We start from the raw sequence: 15996 nt of genomic DNA, 5'->3' as shown, positions 1-15996 counted from the left end.
TGGTAGCCGCTTAGGCACTGGAGAACAGCCAAAAACCTAGAGGTTCTGTTTTTCCAAATGAGCACTTCCCTGGTTCATAAATCAGAGAATTTCCCTAGAGTATTCAAGTCCTGTATCTACTTTCTCAGGCTGGTTCCTTGTACTGTAGTTCTGAACGTGGTGAGACTTACTCATTTTTATATACACATATATTTTTGGCATATAATACAGGCAGCCACTTCTGTTTCTCTCCCTGGGATTTTTTTCCCTTACTCCCTTATCCTCCACTACCCAAACTCCCTTAGCCCACCTACAGTCTTTCTCCTTTGCTTTCTACCTGAATAAGGAAAAAAAAAGCCATCTGTCAAGGCTCAGCTCAGATATCACCTCCTCTGGGAAGCCTTCCTTGAAGCTTGGGAAGAATTAATTCCTTTTTGTGTAATACCATAATACTCTATTTGGGCTATTAATATAACAGCACATTGTGTCGGACTTCGCTGAATTTGAGTTTGTATGCTAGAGAAATTCTGAGTTCTCCGACGAGAGACCATATGTTCGCCCGTCTGTACCCACCGTAGTGGAAACATTGATGTAACTGAATAGCTGGACGAGTGCATGCTTTCCTCCTGAGCACACATGCTACGCTAGAAATCCACCAAGAATGAGTCCTATGTATGGTTTAGAAAACTAATTTTCCGTTGCTTATATTCATGGAAACCAGTTATTAGGCATTGTCTATTTTAAATCATTTAAAGTTTCTCTTGTACAAAAATAGGGATGTTTTTCTAATGGGAGATAAGGAGTGCCCAGCATGAAAGATTTTTGTTTGGGCAATCACACTGTCCATACGCCTGGTTTTCTCCAGAATCAAACATTGGCGTCTTCAGTTGCTTTCTGATGAAATACACTTTATGTTATTGTAAAGAGCAGAATGCTTCACCTGCAGAACTAAGGATTTCATCTGAGGGGAAGCGTGTGTTTTGGTCAGTGTTTCAGACCTGGAGCCCAGGCATCCATGGTGTGTGAGAGGTCCGTGAAGCCTTTGGTGAGAGGAGTCAGGTCTTTCAATTGCAGTAGGGAAGGAGCTGGCTTTGTTCAAATTTCTCGTGGTTTGTTTTTAGGCGTGTTCCACACAGAGATGAGCAAGACTCTTCAAAACCACAAACTTGCTTATGTAGGGGGAAAAACCCCTCCCTATGTCCAAAAATAACATTAAATTAAGACAATTGTTTCCAATAGCCTCAAAAATTGTGGTTTGATTTCCTTGTCTGAATCATCTTGGATGGAGCACATGCTTGTATGGAATCACCCTGGCGCACAGCTCCTCACCGTTCCTCACCGTCAGAGTGGGAGCATAAGAACGGGGGGAGCCTAGCCCTTCCGTTTGTCTTGGGATGCTTCAGTAAGTGACAATAAATACGTGGGTCCAAGCAAAGCCAGAATACATACATATATAACTCAGGGCCTTAGACACTCTGCATCATGCTTTGCTTGTGTCTGGCATGGACTGGAGTCGGAATAGCTACATGCATGTCCAGACTCTACAGCCCACGAGCCACAGTTGTAGGAGGAATAAGCAGTGATAACAGCAAGTGCTGTTGTCCCTCATGGAACTGAGTGATGGGATAACTGAGGTCATACATGGCAGGCCGTTGGTACAGTACCAGGACTAGGATCTTTTTCTGATCTGATTCCTTTGGATAAACTAAAGAGTGTATGTAATATTACACCTTCCCCCAAAGAGAGAACCAATGCACAATCCATGCTACTAAAACAAGCTTCTTTACTGTAATCAGTCATTTTTTTTTTTAAACATTGATTATAGTTGTAACATTGAAACAAGACCTGGGAGGGTTACCTATGGGAAGTAACTGGAAGAGGACAAGGGATAGAGTCCTACTGTCTTAGTCTGTGTCCTATTGCTGGGAAGAGACACTCATTAAGGTTAACTGCCACAAAAGAAAGCATCTGATTGGGGCTTGCTGACAGTTTCAGAGGGTTAGTTCATTATTACGGTGGGGCATGACAGCACTCAAGGAGACATGGTGCTGGAGAAGTAGCTGAGAATTCCATACCTAGATCCTCAGGCAACAGCAAGAGAGAGCCTCTGGGCCTGTATGGGCTTTTAAAAGCATCAAAGTCCATCTCTAGTGACATCTTTTCACTATTAACGTCACACTCCTAATCCTTTCAAATAGTGCCACCCCAGTTAGTCAAACATTGAAGTCTATGAGCCTATAGGGGCCATTTTCATTCCATTTATCGTATCTATAATGCTCGTCTTGGTTTGCTAGCTCGTGACAAGGATGTGTCTATTAAATAAAAATTCAGCAGCTGTCAATTTTGTGTATTTTGTGAAAGTGTGTATACATTCTTTTGGTGTGTGTGTGGGTCTGTGGGTGTGTGTGTTTGTCCACACTTGGGGAGAACTTGAGTCAACCTTGTGTATCAATCCTCTGTAGCTGTCCACCTTGGTTTTTGAGGCAGGGTCTCTCACTAGGACAAGTTGTGAACTTGTCTCTATCTCCCCAGAGCTGAGATTGTAAGCGTGTGCCATAGTGCCTGTCTTTTATGTAGATAACATAATCAAACTAAGACTCTGATACTTACGGAGCAAGTGCTTTACTTACCGAGTTATGTCCCTGACACTTGATCTGTGCATTTTATTGTATATATTTTTCAGTATTTTTTTTTCTGTGCTGGGATTAAGCCCAGAACCTTGCACACACTTCACAAGAACTCATTCTGCTGAAATCCAGTCCCTTAGTGATGATCTTTACATACCTTTTTGTACATTGGTCAAATTCTCCTATGGTTAAAAATATAAATATGGGATTAGTAGCTGTGCATTTTGCACGAAGCTTGACAAGATGCTTTGGAGAAGGGTTACTATGCTTTGCCTTCCCTGTGAGGAGTCTGGGAACCTCTTCAGTAGATCCAACTGCTGAACATTTAGAATTGTAAATATTTATATTTTGGTTAAGAAGAGTACCTATGAAAGCGAATTCTTTTAAATGAGCATACTTATTGGAAAAAGATCACGACAAATAAACTTATTAACCACTCACATAAAAATATATATGGTAGGTTTAATTGCTAACATAAAAATTATGTTCAGTTGCATAAATACTCATTGTTTATATTTACAGTTCTTAAATTAATTGCTAATAAAAATATATCAGTGCATCTCATACTACAGTTTTTATTTAATACTGTATTTATCAGAATTTAGAGTTGTCTCTGATATGAGTGATGAAAACTTATGAAGAATTATAGGTTATTGTTCTGTTTATAGCTTATTTTGATACAGACCAAAGCATAATATGTATAACTTTATGTTTTAACTTAGAAATATGAAGATGTGTTAGCAATGTGAAATTGCCTCACTCTGAGTATGTTAATAATATTAGTATATGTGAAACTATCAACCTCATTGCACTGACTAATCTGTAACTCTGAAAATATAATCTTTTCATATTAGAATTAAACTAATGCATCTAAATATGAAAAATTACTACTTATTCTTGGCTGTCAGAATGCAATCAGTATATAAAGTTAAAATGACACATATTAATGCACTCTTTGTGGTCATATGCTTATGTTAGATTTTTTTATATAATTAGATAATTCATTTTCCACAGTTCTGATGTTGATTATGGTTGACTTTCAATGGTTATCTAGTGCCTTTAAAGATTCATCCAACTCAAAATAGCTAACATATTACTTCTGCATTGGAAAAATATGGCTATCAATTTTTGTGTTTTTTCTTTCCTGCAGAATTTCCTGTTATTCTAAGGGATTCACTAGGACTTATGCACATAAAACTGAAAGTTATATTACTGCAGGGAGACTGCTCTAAGCCCCTGAGAAAAAATGCTCTTGCTAGCTTAAGTACTGTGTGCATGTAGAGCGGCTAACATTTTCCTCCCAAGAAATTTCATATATGCAGTTAAAGCACTCTTAAATTGATTAAGGATTTGTTATATATTTCCAGAAGCACTCAAGAGTACTTTTATGGTTATAAGAGTGGAGTGCATTAGAATGCCAGAAACCAGTGAATACGCTGGAGGCCCTCAAAACCATGCCTGACATTCCTGACTTCACCATATAAACACGTGGGGTAGCCTGGAAAAACAAAACAATTCTCTTTGCTCCAAGGTAGGAGCGGCCTATGAAGATAGCACTTTCACTCACTTGAATATTAATTTGATACTTTCTCTGTCAAAAGTAATTTTTATTACTTAGCAAATGGAATGGAAGGGCAATAAATATGATTGATATTTGTTTCTCAAGTAAAGTATTATTTTACATTGATCCAAGCTGTTACCTTTATAAAAACTATTACAGTATTTTGCCTATTAATCAGAGAAGCTAAAAAGCATTTTATAAATGTTGAATCAAAACTCTCTCCACTGCAAGAGAATTAAATTTCAAGCAATATACTCCTTTTATAGGGTGAGAACCTGAAGTATGAAGAAATTACAAGATTTTCCTAAGGCCATACATTGAGTCATAGCAAACACAGAAATCTATGATTCTGTTTGCCTGATTCATTCTGAAATGCCTTAAAGTGATCCATCGCCTGCATGTGCTTGAGAGTTTTCCCCTTATTTAGTAATTTATCCATCCATCCATTCATACATACATCTAAAAAGAATCAGTGTTCTTGTGAGATGCACCTTTAGGTTCGGAACTCCAGCCTAATATTTAAAATGTATATATCTTGTTCCTTGGATTGTTTAAGTGTGGGATGTAGTAATGGCTATAGCTCTTCACTGTTACAAATTTAGACGGCCAAGTGTTTGAACTGCAGTTTAACAGCAGCAGCTCTGGGTAGGTGTGCAGTGGAGTGCAAACCTCAGGATGTCAGTACTCATGCAGAGCATAGAGGGGCTAGTGTCCCCATTGTTGAGAACAGGTTCCTTTTTAGGGTTAACTTAAACCAAGAGGGAGATCATTACTGCAATTCTTACTCTAGCTTGTTGAGCTGCCCTTTGATTTTAAGATAGAATATAACAATGTCCTTGATTGTCACATATTAAGCATGCATGTCATTGTACCTTGTTTCTGTTATTCTCCAGCTGCCTTCCGCTGTTCCCTCTCTCCTTTCCTTCCTTCTGTTCTCCCTCTCTTCAAGTAATCTCCCTTATACGTCTTGTCCTCCCCCCAGTCTCTCTGTCTATTTCTGCATGCACTCATGTACACATATTTTACCTATAACAAAATGTGATTTTGGTTTTTCTGATTTTTAGTTCTCACATTTAAAAAAATTTCACCTAGTGTGATCTTCTTGTCCCCATTGTGACCTGTATTTTCCAGGCTTTCTTTGCCTTTTGCTTTTCATTCATACACGTTGAAAGCTTTTGTTAGAGCAAAATTTCTCCACCTCTTTATTCCCCTATGGTGACTGCCATCAAGGGAAGCCCAGAAATAGCTTTCCAGAAAGAGAGTATGTGTCAGTTTGTGGCACCGCAGCCTGTAACACATGTCCAAAGGTAGTCCAGATGTCACCGGTGCCCTTCTACAGGCAGGGAGGTAAGGGACAGCATTTCCTGTTTGCTTTCTTGTTCTTTTAGTGGCTCCTGCTTAAGAACCCCTACAGCCCTTTCCTTGAAAAACTCTTCTTCCAGGAGCTTGTTGGACTGAAGATCATCTGTCTACCTGGAAATTCAATCCATAGATTGCATAAAACCTACCCGAGCTTATGCCACTGTGAGGAAGACCAAACCTTCCTGTAGTTGAAACATGAGTATCTTTTTTTCCCTTTAAGTTTCCTAAGGAATAATTTGGTTTTAAGTAAACTAATTAACTTAAAATTAACCAGCTTACTAATCAACCAACTAACTAGCAACTAACTAACCAGCTAACCAACCAACCAACTAATTGCCTAAACCTTAGGGTTTCTTACAAAGAAATTATTGCTTTGGAAATTTGTTGTTTCAACTAATTGGTTTGCTTTCTTTAAGTACAAATGTGGTACTTGGGCAAGCATTTCTGTTGACCTATGTCAGGACAATGTCAGTTCATAATTGAGAGATCTAAAGGTAATAATGTTCTATGGCCTACTTCATATCTACCTTTTATTTAATGTATTTCCTGAGCAATTGTGCTTTCGTGGTTGACTGGATTCGCCCTCATTTCTGTTAGGAACCAAATATTGAAAAAAAAATCCATTAAATATGTAGCCTGCTTAACTAGGGGTATGCAAGCAAAACATGATTTAGGGGGCATCACCGGTGAGAGCATGCTTTCAATATCTCACGACCTGCCGAGCGTGTGAAGGCGAGATTTGGTTTACGATTTGTGGCTCTGGTGGACCAGGCTGAGAGAAGAACCTCTGCATGTGTTTTAAACTAAAGCACAAGGAAGCTCTGACGCCCAGTCAGGACAGGAGGCGGCTTTGTTCCCTGAAGCTAAGACGTTTCATGTAGTCTATCCTCAGAACCATTTGATTGTCCTGCAAACAAGTACTACTTACTTCTTCGTTTCTTTTTAAACACAAGACAAAGAACAAGGACCAAACCAATTCCATTCTGATCACTACAATAGTCTCTTGTCTTAGTGAGTGTTAACTATTGCTGTGATGAAACGTCACGACCAATAGCAACTTGAGGCAGAAAGGGTTTATTTGGCTTACACTTCCACATCACTTTCACCATCAAAGGAGGTCAGGACAGGAACTCAAAGAGGGCAGAAACCTGGAGGCAGAAGCTGATGCAGAGGCCATGGAGTGTGCTGCTTCCTGGCTTGCTCCCTATGGCTTGCTCAGCCTTCTTTCTTACAGAACTCAGGACCACCAGCCCAGCGACGGCACCACCCACAAGGGGCTGGGTTTCCACAACAATCACTATTTAATCATAGTCCTAACATGCTTTATTGAGCTGATGCTACAGTTTGAAGTCTTGGCTGGCTACTGCTTTACTGCTGCACCTGGTGTTTCTGGGATGATCTGTTTCCTTGTGTAGTTTATGACTTCTCATGGATTTTTTTTATTATTTTTTAAAAATCTATTACAATTTATTCACTTTGTATGCCAGCTGTAGCCCTCTCCCTCATCCTCTCCCAATCCCGTGCTCCCTCCTTGCCTCTTCTCCTCCCATGCCCCTCCCAGTCCACTGATAGGGGAGGTCCTCCTCCCCGTCCATCTGACCCTAGTTTCTTCTTTTAGAATCTTTTCAATACCATGGACCAATTTTATTCTTGCTTCTCCACAGTTTTGAGGTCTTAGGCCTCTAGGTCAGTCTTGATTTTGTTTTTCCAGCATGAGGTTTTAATGCCATGAAGTAAAACCTTAGAATCTACATTTGTGTAAAGATGAGCTTTTGATTCGTCTCATGTAATCATTTTCTTTTATTCCCTCCCCAAAGGCTCTGTTCCAGGATGAGCTTTCATGCTGAGTCTGAGCTTTTCTAGCCTTTTGTCAGTCAAAAAAGCAAGGTTTTCACACACTTCTTTTATGGCTTCTCTCTCACCTTAGCTGCCTGCTTATCTCTATCAGAGAAGATAATGACTTAACATGTAAAGATGAACATAGCCTGTCCTCTGAGTTTTTCAGTGTGACCACGCTAGCAGGATTTGCGTAACCCTTGATCATAATATCTGACTTTTCACTTATGTTCAAGTGCCTTCTGTGCCCTATTGATTTCTCTCTCATATCTCCTCTCATGTCTTCTCCTTATCCGGTCTACTTTCAGCAGAGACATCATTCTGGGTTCCCTTGGCTTCTCGGCTGCAGCATCACAAACCAAACTGTAATTATAAGTCGTCATTTTCTTTCTCTCACTTTCATTTTGTTATTGACCATTTCACTATATCAACATTAAAGACATCTGTCACATTTTGAATTTATATAGAATGATGAAGTTAAAAATAGTGAGTATTAATGACTTGTACCAAAGTTATTATTCAGTTTTACAAATTTATCTACGTCCAGGGAATTGTTAAGATTGATGACTGTTGGCCACTATCTAAACATATTTGTGTAAGGCTGGTACAGCCTGGAAATTAGTGGTTGCTGTGAAATTTGTGGTTAGACAGAGTCACATGTGACTGTGTTTGTGTGAGAAGGTGCATATCTACCGCTGTACTGGAAAGACTCTTAAAGTGCTTTATTTAGTATATGAACATCAAAATAGCGAATTTCTTCCAATCTTCTTGGTGAACAAACTAGTTTAGGGCTTTGAAATAATTTTTTCGCACACTTCCAGAACACAATGCAAGAAATATTTGTGCCTTGACTCTATGGATGACAGGCATGACACCTGGAGCTACTGAACCTCTCCCGAATTCCACAATCATCTCCTGGCAAAGCCAGGACTTAACTTATTACGAACTCCTAGAATTTCTGTATCTACACTCTTGCCAAAGCTATAATTTTGCTAAGGTTTCAGGAGTTAAATTTTGGAGATCTATTCTTGAACTGTTTTAAAGTATAATACATTTTCCTCAGATGTGTGTGGAGTGATGTACACAGAGAATCCTCATCCAAAAGGTTTCTAGGTCACACCGAAGAGAGATTTATGTCTGACAGGAAAAAAAAAAACTGATTCTAAGAAAAGGTTCAAATATATTCTTCTCTGCCAGATTATGGGACAGCCAGTGGCATCAACGCAAGATAAACAAAACGTCCATCTGTGTGAGTGTCAAGCATAGATGGGGGAGGGGGAGGGGTGAGAGAAGGGAAGGAGTGTACAGCACGTGCTCAAGTGTGTGTGAAGATTCTTCTACACGTCTGTTTGAGCCAGTTCTTCATCATCACTCCTGTGTTTTCCAGCCCCACCGCTAACAGTAACTTAGGTGGAGATAGCAGAAAACCTTGGTTGAACCTCCTTCTTAAAGGTCCAGTGATCATGATTTATAATGGCAGGAAATCTTTACCATCAGCTGATATACACAAATGACCTACCTGATTACCATGAAATTGAGCTTGCTGTCATTTTTAGCACTAAGAACATTAATATATCACACTACCACCATCACCTCCACCCCCTCCACCACCGTCACTAACACTACCACCACCTCCATCACCACCAGCAAAACCATCACCACCACTGCCATGGAGTGGTGCCGAGAGTCAATCCAGCACCTCTGCAGATCCTAGGCAAGTCTTCAACACTGAGCCACAGACACAGCCCCAATCCGTCATCCCATGTTGTTAAACATCTTGTGTTATGGGGATGATTCTGCAAAGCCCGTGTGCTGTTTTCATAAGCACTTCAAAAATAGCTCAGCCTGCAGTTTGTAGCCTCGGCTCCATTGAAGGAGCATGATGTCAAACAAGGTACTCATTACTATTCACCTAGATGTGTTTCTTGGACACCCCTACTGTTTTCCTTTTTTTATGGGCAGAGAAGAGCGTCACGTGCACAGTCCAAGTGTGCTCCTCTTCACCTCTCTGAACACTTGGCTGTGGAGCGGGAGCTAGGTGTTCTTTGTGCTGTTGGCTTCCCTCTCTGGCATGCTGCCTGGGCAGTGGGAGCCAGCCAGCGGCTGACCCAGCTTTACGGCCCCATTACTGAACGGTGGATGGCACTGTAAGTAACTGGGTATTCAGAAGCTGGGAGGCATATTTTTCTTCTGGACAGCTGCTCATAGCTATAATTCTCAATAACGGGATGAAGACGTAAAGTGTTAGTCTCCCTACATAATCGATGTTTTGCCCGAATCAACTTGAGCAATAAAGAAAATTTAAGCGAAGACTAAAGGTAAGGATGGCCAATAGAACCCCAGGAAGAGTGGGAATCAGGTCCAGCAGCAACAGCATCCAACTGGTCCAGGTGCCAGGCAGAGCCTTCTCCTGCCCCACTCTTGTTCTCTCTAAGTGAACTCTTTCTGTCTCTCCCTTCAAATCAGGACTTCCCACACGCCTGTAAAAAGCTCACGAGTTCCACATTTTCCCACTGAAGGGGGGCTAGCTTGATGTTGTCAAAGGCCCATGTACAAAGCAAGATGTGTCGTTAGATACAACTCATTTGGTGCAACAGGTTAAGCCCTGGGGACACTCCTCGATGGCTTAATCTGCATAAAGGCACATACATTATAGCTATATAACATGTGCCTATGGGAATAGTCTTACAGTAGTTTTGTTTCAGTCATTTGAGACAAAGTCTCTCTGGCCTCAAGTTTTCAATTTCCCGCCTCAGCTTCCTTGATGCTGAGATTGCAGTCATGTATCACCATGCCTGTCTACAAGCTTAAAATACTTTTTCCCAAAATATGCTGCGGGATGTTTGCATGCAGCTTGACTATCTGAGTGCCAAAGCACAGATGAGCCATTCTTGACGTCATAATGTAATTTAGGGGTGTCTTCCTTGGACACAGGCAGCGAGGCAAGTAAAAGGTTCTTCAACATGCTGCTTACATCACGGGGCCTGTGTCAGAGGCGAAGTGTCATCCACACACCTCACTCTGCATCCCAGTATCTCAACAACGCCATGACAAAAAGTTTAGGTATCCCATTGTTTAAAGCTTTCCCTAAGGCTGTATTAGGAGTGGGACAACCTAAAGAAATCCAAGCCCCCTCCTTAACCTTCCTTTATCCTATAGTGAAAGGTACACATGACCTCAGCCGTGTCTGCATTGTCCTAGATGTTCCAGCTATGTAGCTCCAGACTCCTGTTTCCAGACAGGGTGCCCAGGGAGCAAATGAAAAAAATCCCTGGGATTCCTTCCAAGGACATTGTGGCAGAGTGGTCCTTTGAGATAGATACTGGCACAGGTGCAAACAAGACCACTGAAGGAATCCTGGTTTGTCTGAAGGATAGAGTCAAGTTCTAAAAAGGTTTTAGAGAGTAAAAGGAGACAGGTATTATAGAGCCACCACTCGGGCTGTGTGTGACTTATAATGCTTAGGAAACAGGAGTGGGGACAAAGTTGATGCTCTTGTCCAGGCAAGTGTCTATGGTGTTTCATATCTTCATATCCATGACACCAGGGAGAGAAGGCAGTGGAGGGAATGGAGCAAACTCTGGGATGGACTTTGAGGTCCTGGGGATTCCCCGAGTGTGAAAAAGACTATGCAGAAAATCACTGACAAAACCTGCGTGTCGCATGGCTGGCGAAGGGCATTGTCACTTGTGTGTGCACTCTTGGGGCGTGGAGGCTCCCTGTGTGCACTTCCCCTGTGCACTTCCTGTTCTTGGCATTTCTTGCAGAGATGAAGACCATCCTCTTCATGTTCATGCTCTGTCTAGAGAGGCAGATGAGGGAAATCTCCCTCAACCATTAGGACTGAAGGCGCTTGATCTCTACTGTCTGGACCAGCCGGCATTGTCTTGAATGCTTCTGAGAACTGTTCACATTACACGCATATAAGCACATACAAGCTATGTGTTTGAATTAGAAGGATTATTGAATTTTACTCTAATTTTTAAGACCTAAGAATATAAAGCTCACTTCTACATAAGAACTAAGGAAAAGGATTGGATGAGTTCTCTATACGTTGAAAAGTTAACCACGGGAGAAATAACCCCATGAGTGAATAACCCCATGAATGAGTGAGATTGTTGCTATTCCTGTCTAAAATTCACCTTTCTGGAGGAGTGGCCTGTGATAGAACAGGCTTCTAGATTCTCAACTCATTAAACAGCATGAGGTTACCGTAAGCCCTCAGTTTTATATCTTTATTATAAGGTTATTCCTTTTGTGCTTGATTCAAGGAGTGTTCTCATCTTTTTTCTTCTATATTTGTGAAAACTAAATGGTAAAGGATTTAGTATAACAACCATTAGTAAATTATGATGTAAACTAATACTGTGTCTGCAATTAGCCAAGGGAGTTTAGCATGGTTCAATAATATAAAAATCACTGGGCTCGTAATATTTTAGGACCTGAGTGAGTTTGGCAAAGAACAAAAATTATGTTAGCATTAAAACTCAAGCAAAGTAACAATTAATCTAAATCTAAACAAGGAAATACAAAGCAAGGCATTTTGCTGTGACATGGAACATTGACACAAATAACTACCCAACTAAATATTAAGTAGATTCTAAAGTGGTGGCTAACCAAAAACTAGGAAGGTTTTATTTAATTCTCTAATGCACCAGTGTCCTACCCGAAGTCTTAGCTTTAATTTTGCTCAAGGTAGTAATGGCGCCTGCAGTCATGGTTCTCTGGAAGATGGTTGCCTCTTTCCTGGTAAAACCATTCTCAGTTTCTTTTACATGTAGCCTTTCTGGGTACCTAACCTCTAAGCTTCGTAATAACATGTTTAAAGTGATTTTATATGGTAACTGAACATGTGTTATGGTAACTTTTTGTGTCTAAAAGATATCCCAAGCCTGCACCCCGTGAATATTACATTCTTTAGAGTTAGGATCTTTGTAAATTTAGTCAAGTGAAGGAATACTCTCCCTGTAGTTGGATGGACCCTGATCCTATGACTGGTGTACTTGTAGAGGAAAATTTGGGTATACACATGAACACACATGCTCTCGCACACATGTGAACACACATATATGCAAACACACACTACACACGCATTATCCCTCCCCCCACAGCCATTGGAAGCAAGAGGCAAGCAGAATGTCATGTGGTGATGACATTCTCAGGGTTGATGCAGCTTTAACCCACAAAGTGGTAAGAAATGTTCAAAGTGAATAAATTGTAATTAATAAAACAATTAATAAAAAAGAAATGTTGAAGCTACCAGAAGCCAGGGGCAGAGGGATTTCTTTTTCTTCCTATAGTCTCCAGAGAGACCAGGGATCTGCCTTGGTTAAAGGGCTTTGGTTCCTAGAATGTTTTGAAATAAATTGCTGCTCTAAGTTAGCCACCTTCTAGAAATCTGGCACAACAGGCTTGTTTGGAAATAAATTCATTTAACTGGTATCATTGATAATTTTCTCAGGAGTGTTCTGTATGAGTAGGTTAATGATTAGGGAATTATGTACTAATTTTCAATACTGAGTTTTATGAATTCTTACAACCTGGTAAATAATCCTTCCTTCTACATTTCTGTTTTCTTGTTCTAATGCAAAGCAAGATACCCAGAAAACGAGGGTGAAGCAGAGTCCTCCCCAAAGAGCCATGTGTATGAGACTAAATTTTCAACACCAGCTGTTTCTCCCACTCTTTTATGGCATCACCAGGGACCTCTCGAGGGTTGTATTTGTCACTGAGCTAGTCAGCACATCAAATACTGAGCTATACACTGCGTATAACTCAGAAGAAGACAACCCTTGTCTTCCCTTACAGAAATCACTCTGGCACCAAAAGTTAACGTTAGAATGAACCATGGAGGCCTTCGAGGGCTTCTTTATAAAATTTGGTTTTCACTAGGAGCTATAGTTAAAATCAATCTTATAAAACCACTTTTTAAAAAGCATTACTTGGTCTTGTATATGTATTCAAGAGAAGAAACGTGATTTGCAGGAGCATTTGGCCTTTTGGTGTTATCTTACATTGCTACTATTATAAAAATCTTCCTTTATTTGGGATGTGAAGGTATATTTCTGCTTGGCCAGGAAAACAGGGATCGAATGGTGTGGCGTCAGGATTAATTTTATCTTTTGAGTAGTTAAGTGATTGTGTCACTGTGGTTGAGTATGTCTCCTCTTACCTGTCTTAAGATAATTATTTTCCTCATCTATTAAAAACTGTGTATTTTGAAATATAATAGCTTTTGTGGTGCTCAGAATCACACCCAGGGGCTTGCACGTGTGAGCTTCATCATCAGCCACAATATCATGCTTCTAAGAAAAGAGAGTTTAGACACAGTTTCTGATTCTAAAAGCAACAATCCTAAAACATACTGTATTTCCCAGTTGACATTATGCAGTAGTGATTAACGTGGTGACCATTTTTTTTTTGTCTAAGCAAAGTAGTATATTAATTGTTTATTCTTTTTTTTTTTTTGTTCTGTGCCTCCGAAGTTTTCCTCAGATATTTTTCTCTAACTGAAAGATACCTAGGAGCTACTCACATAGATCAGTTCCACCATGACATTATTTATGTAAGATATCGAAACCAATTAATGACTCACTTCTTTCTTCAAAAAGTTTACCTGCATCCTGTATGTACTGCCAACTATCATGCTAAATCTTTGTGTGTAGAAGTGCGTGTGAAAATGAATAAAAATAATCCTTTGCTTTTTTTTCTCTTTCTACCCTTTTTGTTTCAGATAGTTGACTTTGAGTTCCACGGAAGCTGCTTCTGCGTGGGAGTGGCAAGAGAAGTGAGGGAGCCACATGGAAGACACCCAGGACCTAAATGAGCAATCAGTAAGTCTTAATTTAACCTCAGTACTCCCTTAAAAAGAGGTGGTAAGACTACTCAAACTTTTCTTAGAAAGGAACCTATTGTCAGCAGTAAGGCTTTGGGTTAAATATATTTTGTTGATTTTTGAATCCTCCTGTAAGGCCATAAAATAGGTTTTTGGCAAAGTGTGTTGTTCCTGCTTAATGATGATGTCACATTTTTGATGCCTCCCTCGATGCTCCTCTCAGAGAGCCTGAGGTTGGAAGACTAGGGTGTTGAAATCATGCTGTGTGTTTAGACAGTCTGAGTAATTTTATGCACTTCCTTTGTTATGTTTTGTTCCAAAAATGCTGGATGGTTTCTATATTGCTGGCTATTGGGAGTATAATAAGAGAGAGGATCTTATTAGCATGCCAACTGCTCATCTCATGGATGAAAACCACAGTACTCAAGGGCTTTCCTTATTTTACGAGATTTATCACAGGACCAAGAATGTGGCAGCCTGGTAACAATACTATTCTGTGTTCCTGTAGGGAGAGGCCTGACCGGCTCCTCCTCTTGCCTCATTAGTAGGATCTCAATGACATTAATTCTTTATTGTGTACCACAAGGGCCTAGATTGCTGGAAACTGTCGCCCTAGCTGTCTGCACACAAGTGGCTAGTGCTGACACAGGGGAAAAGCCTTGCATACCACCAAGAATGTGTTCCACAGACACAGCTATTCTTCCTTAGCTTGTACGATCGTGATTAAAAATCCGAGGCTTCCCAGGGACAACTGAGGACAAGCTTCTGGCATATAACCACATAACTATAGAACAGATGTGTGAAATGCATTTCATTTTCATATTAAAAAAAAGCGCACTGTGTGAGAAGCCGCTATTCTAAACATTTTGCTTGTTTACTAGCAGATAATTAAAATATGTACATTCGTGTTTCAATTTTTATGTCTCAGGGCTACCTTAATACAATTCTATTATATAATTGTAGCACTGCTCATTTTCTACAACATCATCACAAGAAACACGTGACGGCGATCTGTCACAGTGCTGTGAGGCTGAAAGTTCACCAGTAGACATGGGACTCTTAAAAACTGTCTGATTTCATAGACAAACCTGACAGTGACAGGCGAAGGCTTTAAATCAACCTCTACAGGAACTGGTTACCAAATTTAAACATGTAGGGCTACAGCTCTGGCAAGTAGGTTCTAGTAGTGATGGTGGTTGTCTCTTTCCCATGGGCCACTGTGTGTTTGTGGCTTTTGCTGGGATTATAGGTCGGTGAGTGTGACCATGTGCCTGAATGCCAACAGTGAATGGTTATGTCACCTGAGGGCTGTGATGTGTGCTTACTTCTAATATTCTGAGACTCGCTTAGGAATGTGTGTGTGCGTGTGTATTAGATGAGCCAATGTCCACATGTTTTCAGAGATTTAGGAGTTGGAGTTTGGGGAGCTCAAAAGAGCATTAAAGAAGGAAGAGTCCCAGAAAAGCAGGATGGCTGAATCATCAGTTGTTTTATGGAATGTATACACATGAGAGAGATTATGCACTTTATTTTCTAATACATTTTAAATAAAAAAATAATATGATTATATCATTTTCACTTCCCTTCCTCCAACTCCTTCCATGCATTCCTTACTTTTTCTAAAATTCATGACCTTTTTTCTTTAATTATTGATACATATGTAATATACATATATAACATATATATTTTCCTAAATATACAAATATAACAGAACATCTGCTTTAATGAATTTGAAGCTAAATAAAACATATTTACACTCAACATAAGGCTAAGGTATTACTCACAGTTTAGATCAT

General features: G+C 40.1%; 1 protein-coding gene across 4 annotated transcripts in view; it reads left to right on the top strand.

The window, feature by feature from the left end:
* Nucleotides 1-15996, top strand: part of Eya4 (EYA transcriptional coactivator and phosphatase 4) — a 253327-nt gene that overhangs the window by 13313 nt on the left and 224018 nt on the right. For all 4 annotated transcript variants that reach the window (XM_060373192.1, XM_060373193.1, XM_060373194.1 and 1 more), the window contains exon 2: nt 14099-14198. In XM_060373192.1, the coding sequence (XP_060229175.1) occupies nt 14166-14198 (33 nt within the window). In that variant the 5' untranslated portion in view covers nt 14099-14165. The remainder of the gene's footprint in view (nt 1-14098; nt 14199-15996) is intronic.

Source organism: Meriones unguiculatus, chromosome 20 (assembly GCF_030254825.1).
Source record: "Meriones unguiculatus strain TT.TT164.6M chromosome 20, Bangor_MerUng_6.1, whole genome shotgun sequence".
In the NCBI taxonomy this organism is placed as follows: Eukaryota; Metazoa; Chordata; class Mammalia; order Rodentia; family Muridae; genus Meriones; species Meriones unguiculatus.
Note: the sequence above shows the minus strand (reverse complement) of the source record. Positions and strands in the feature narration are given on the sequence as shown.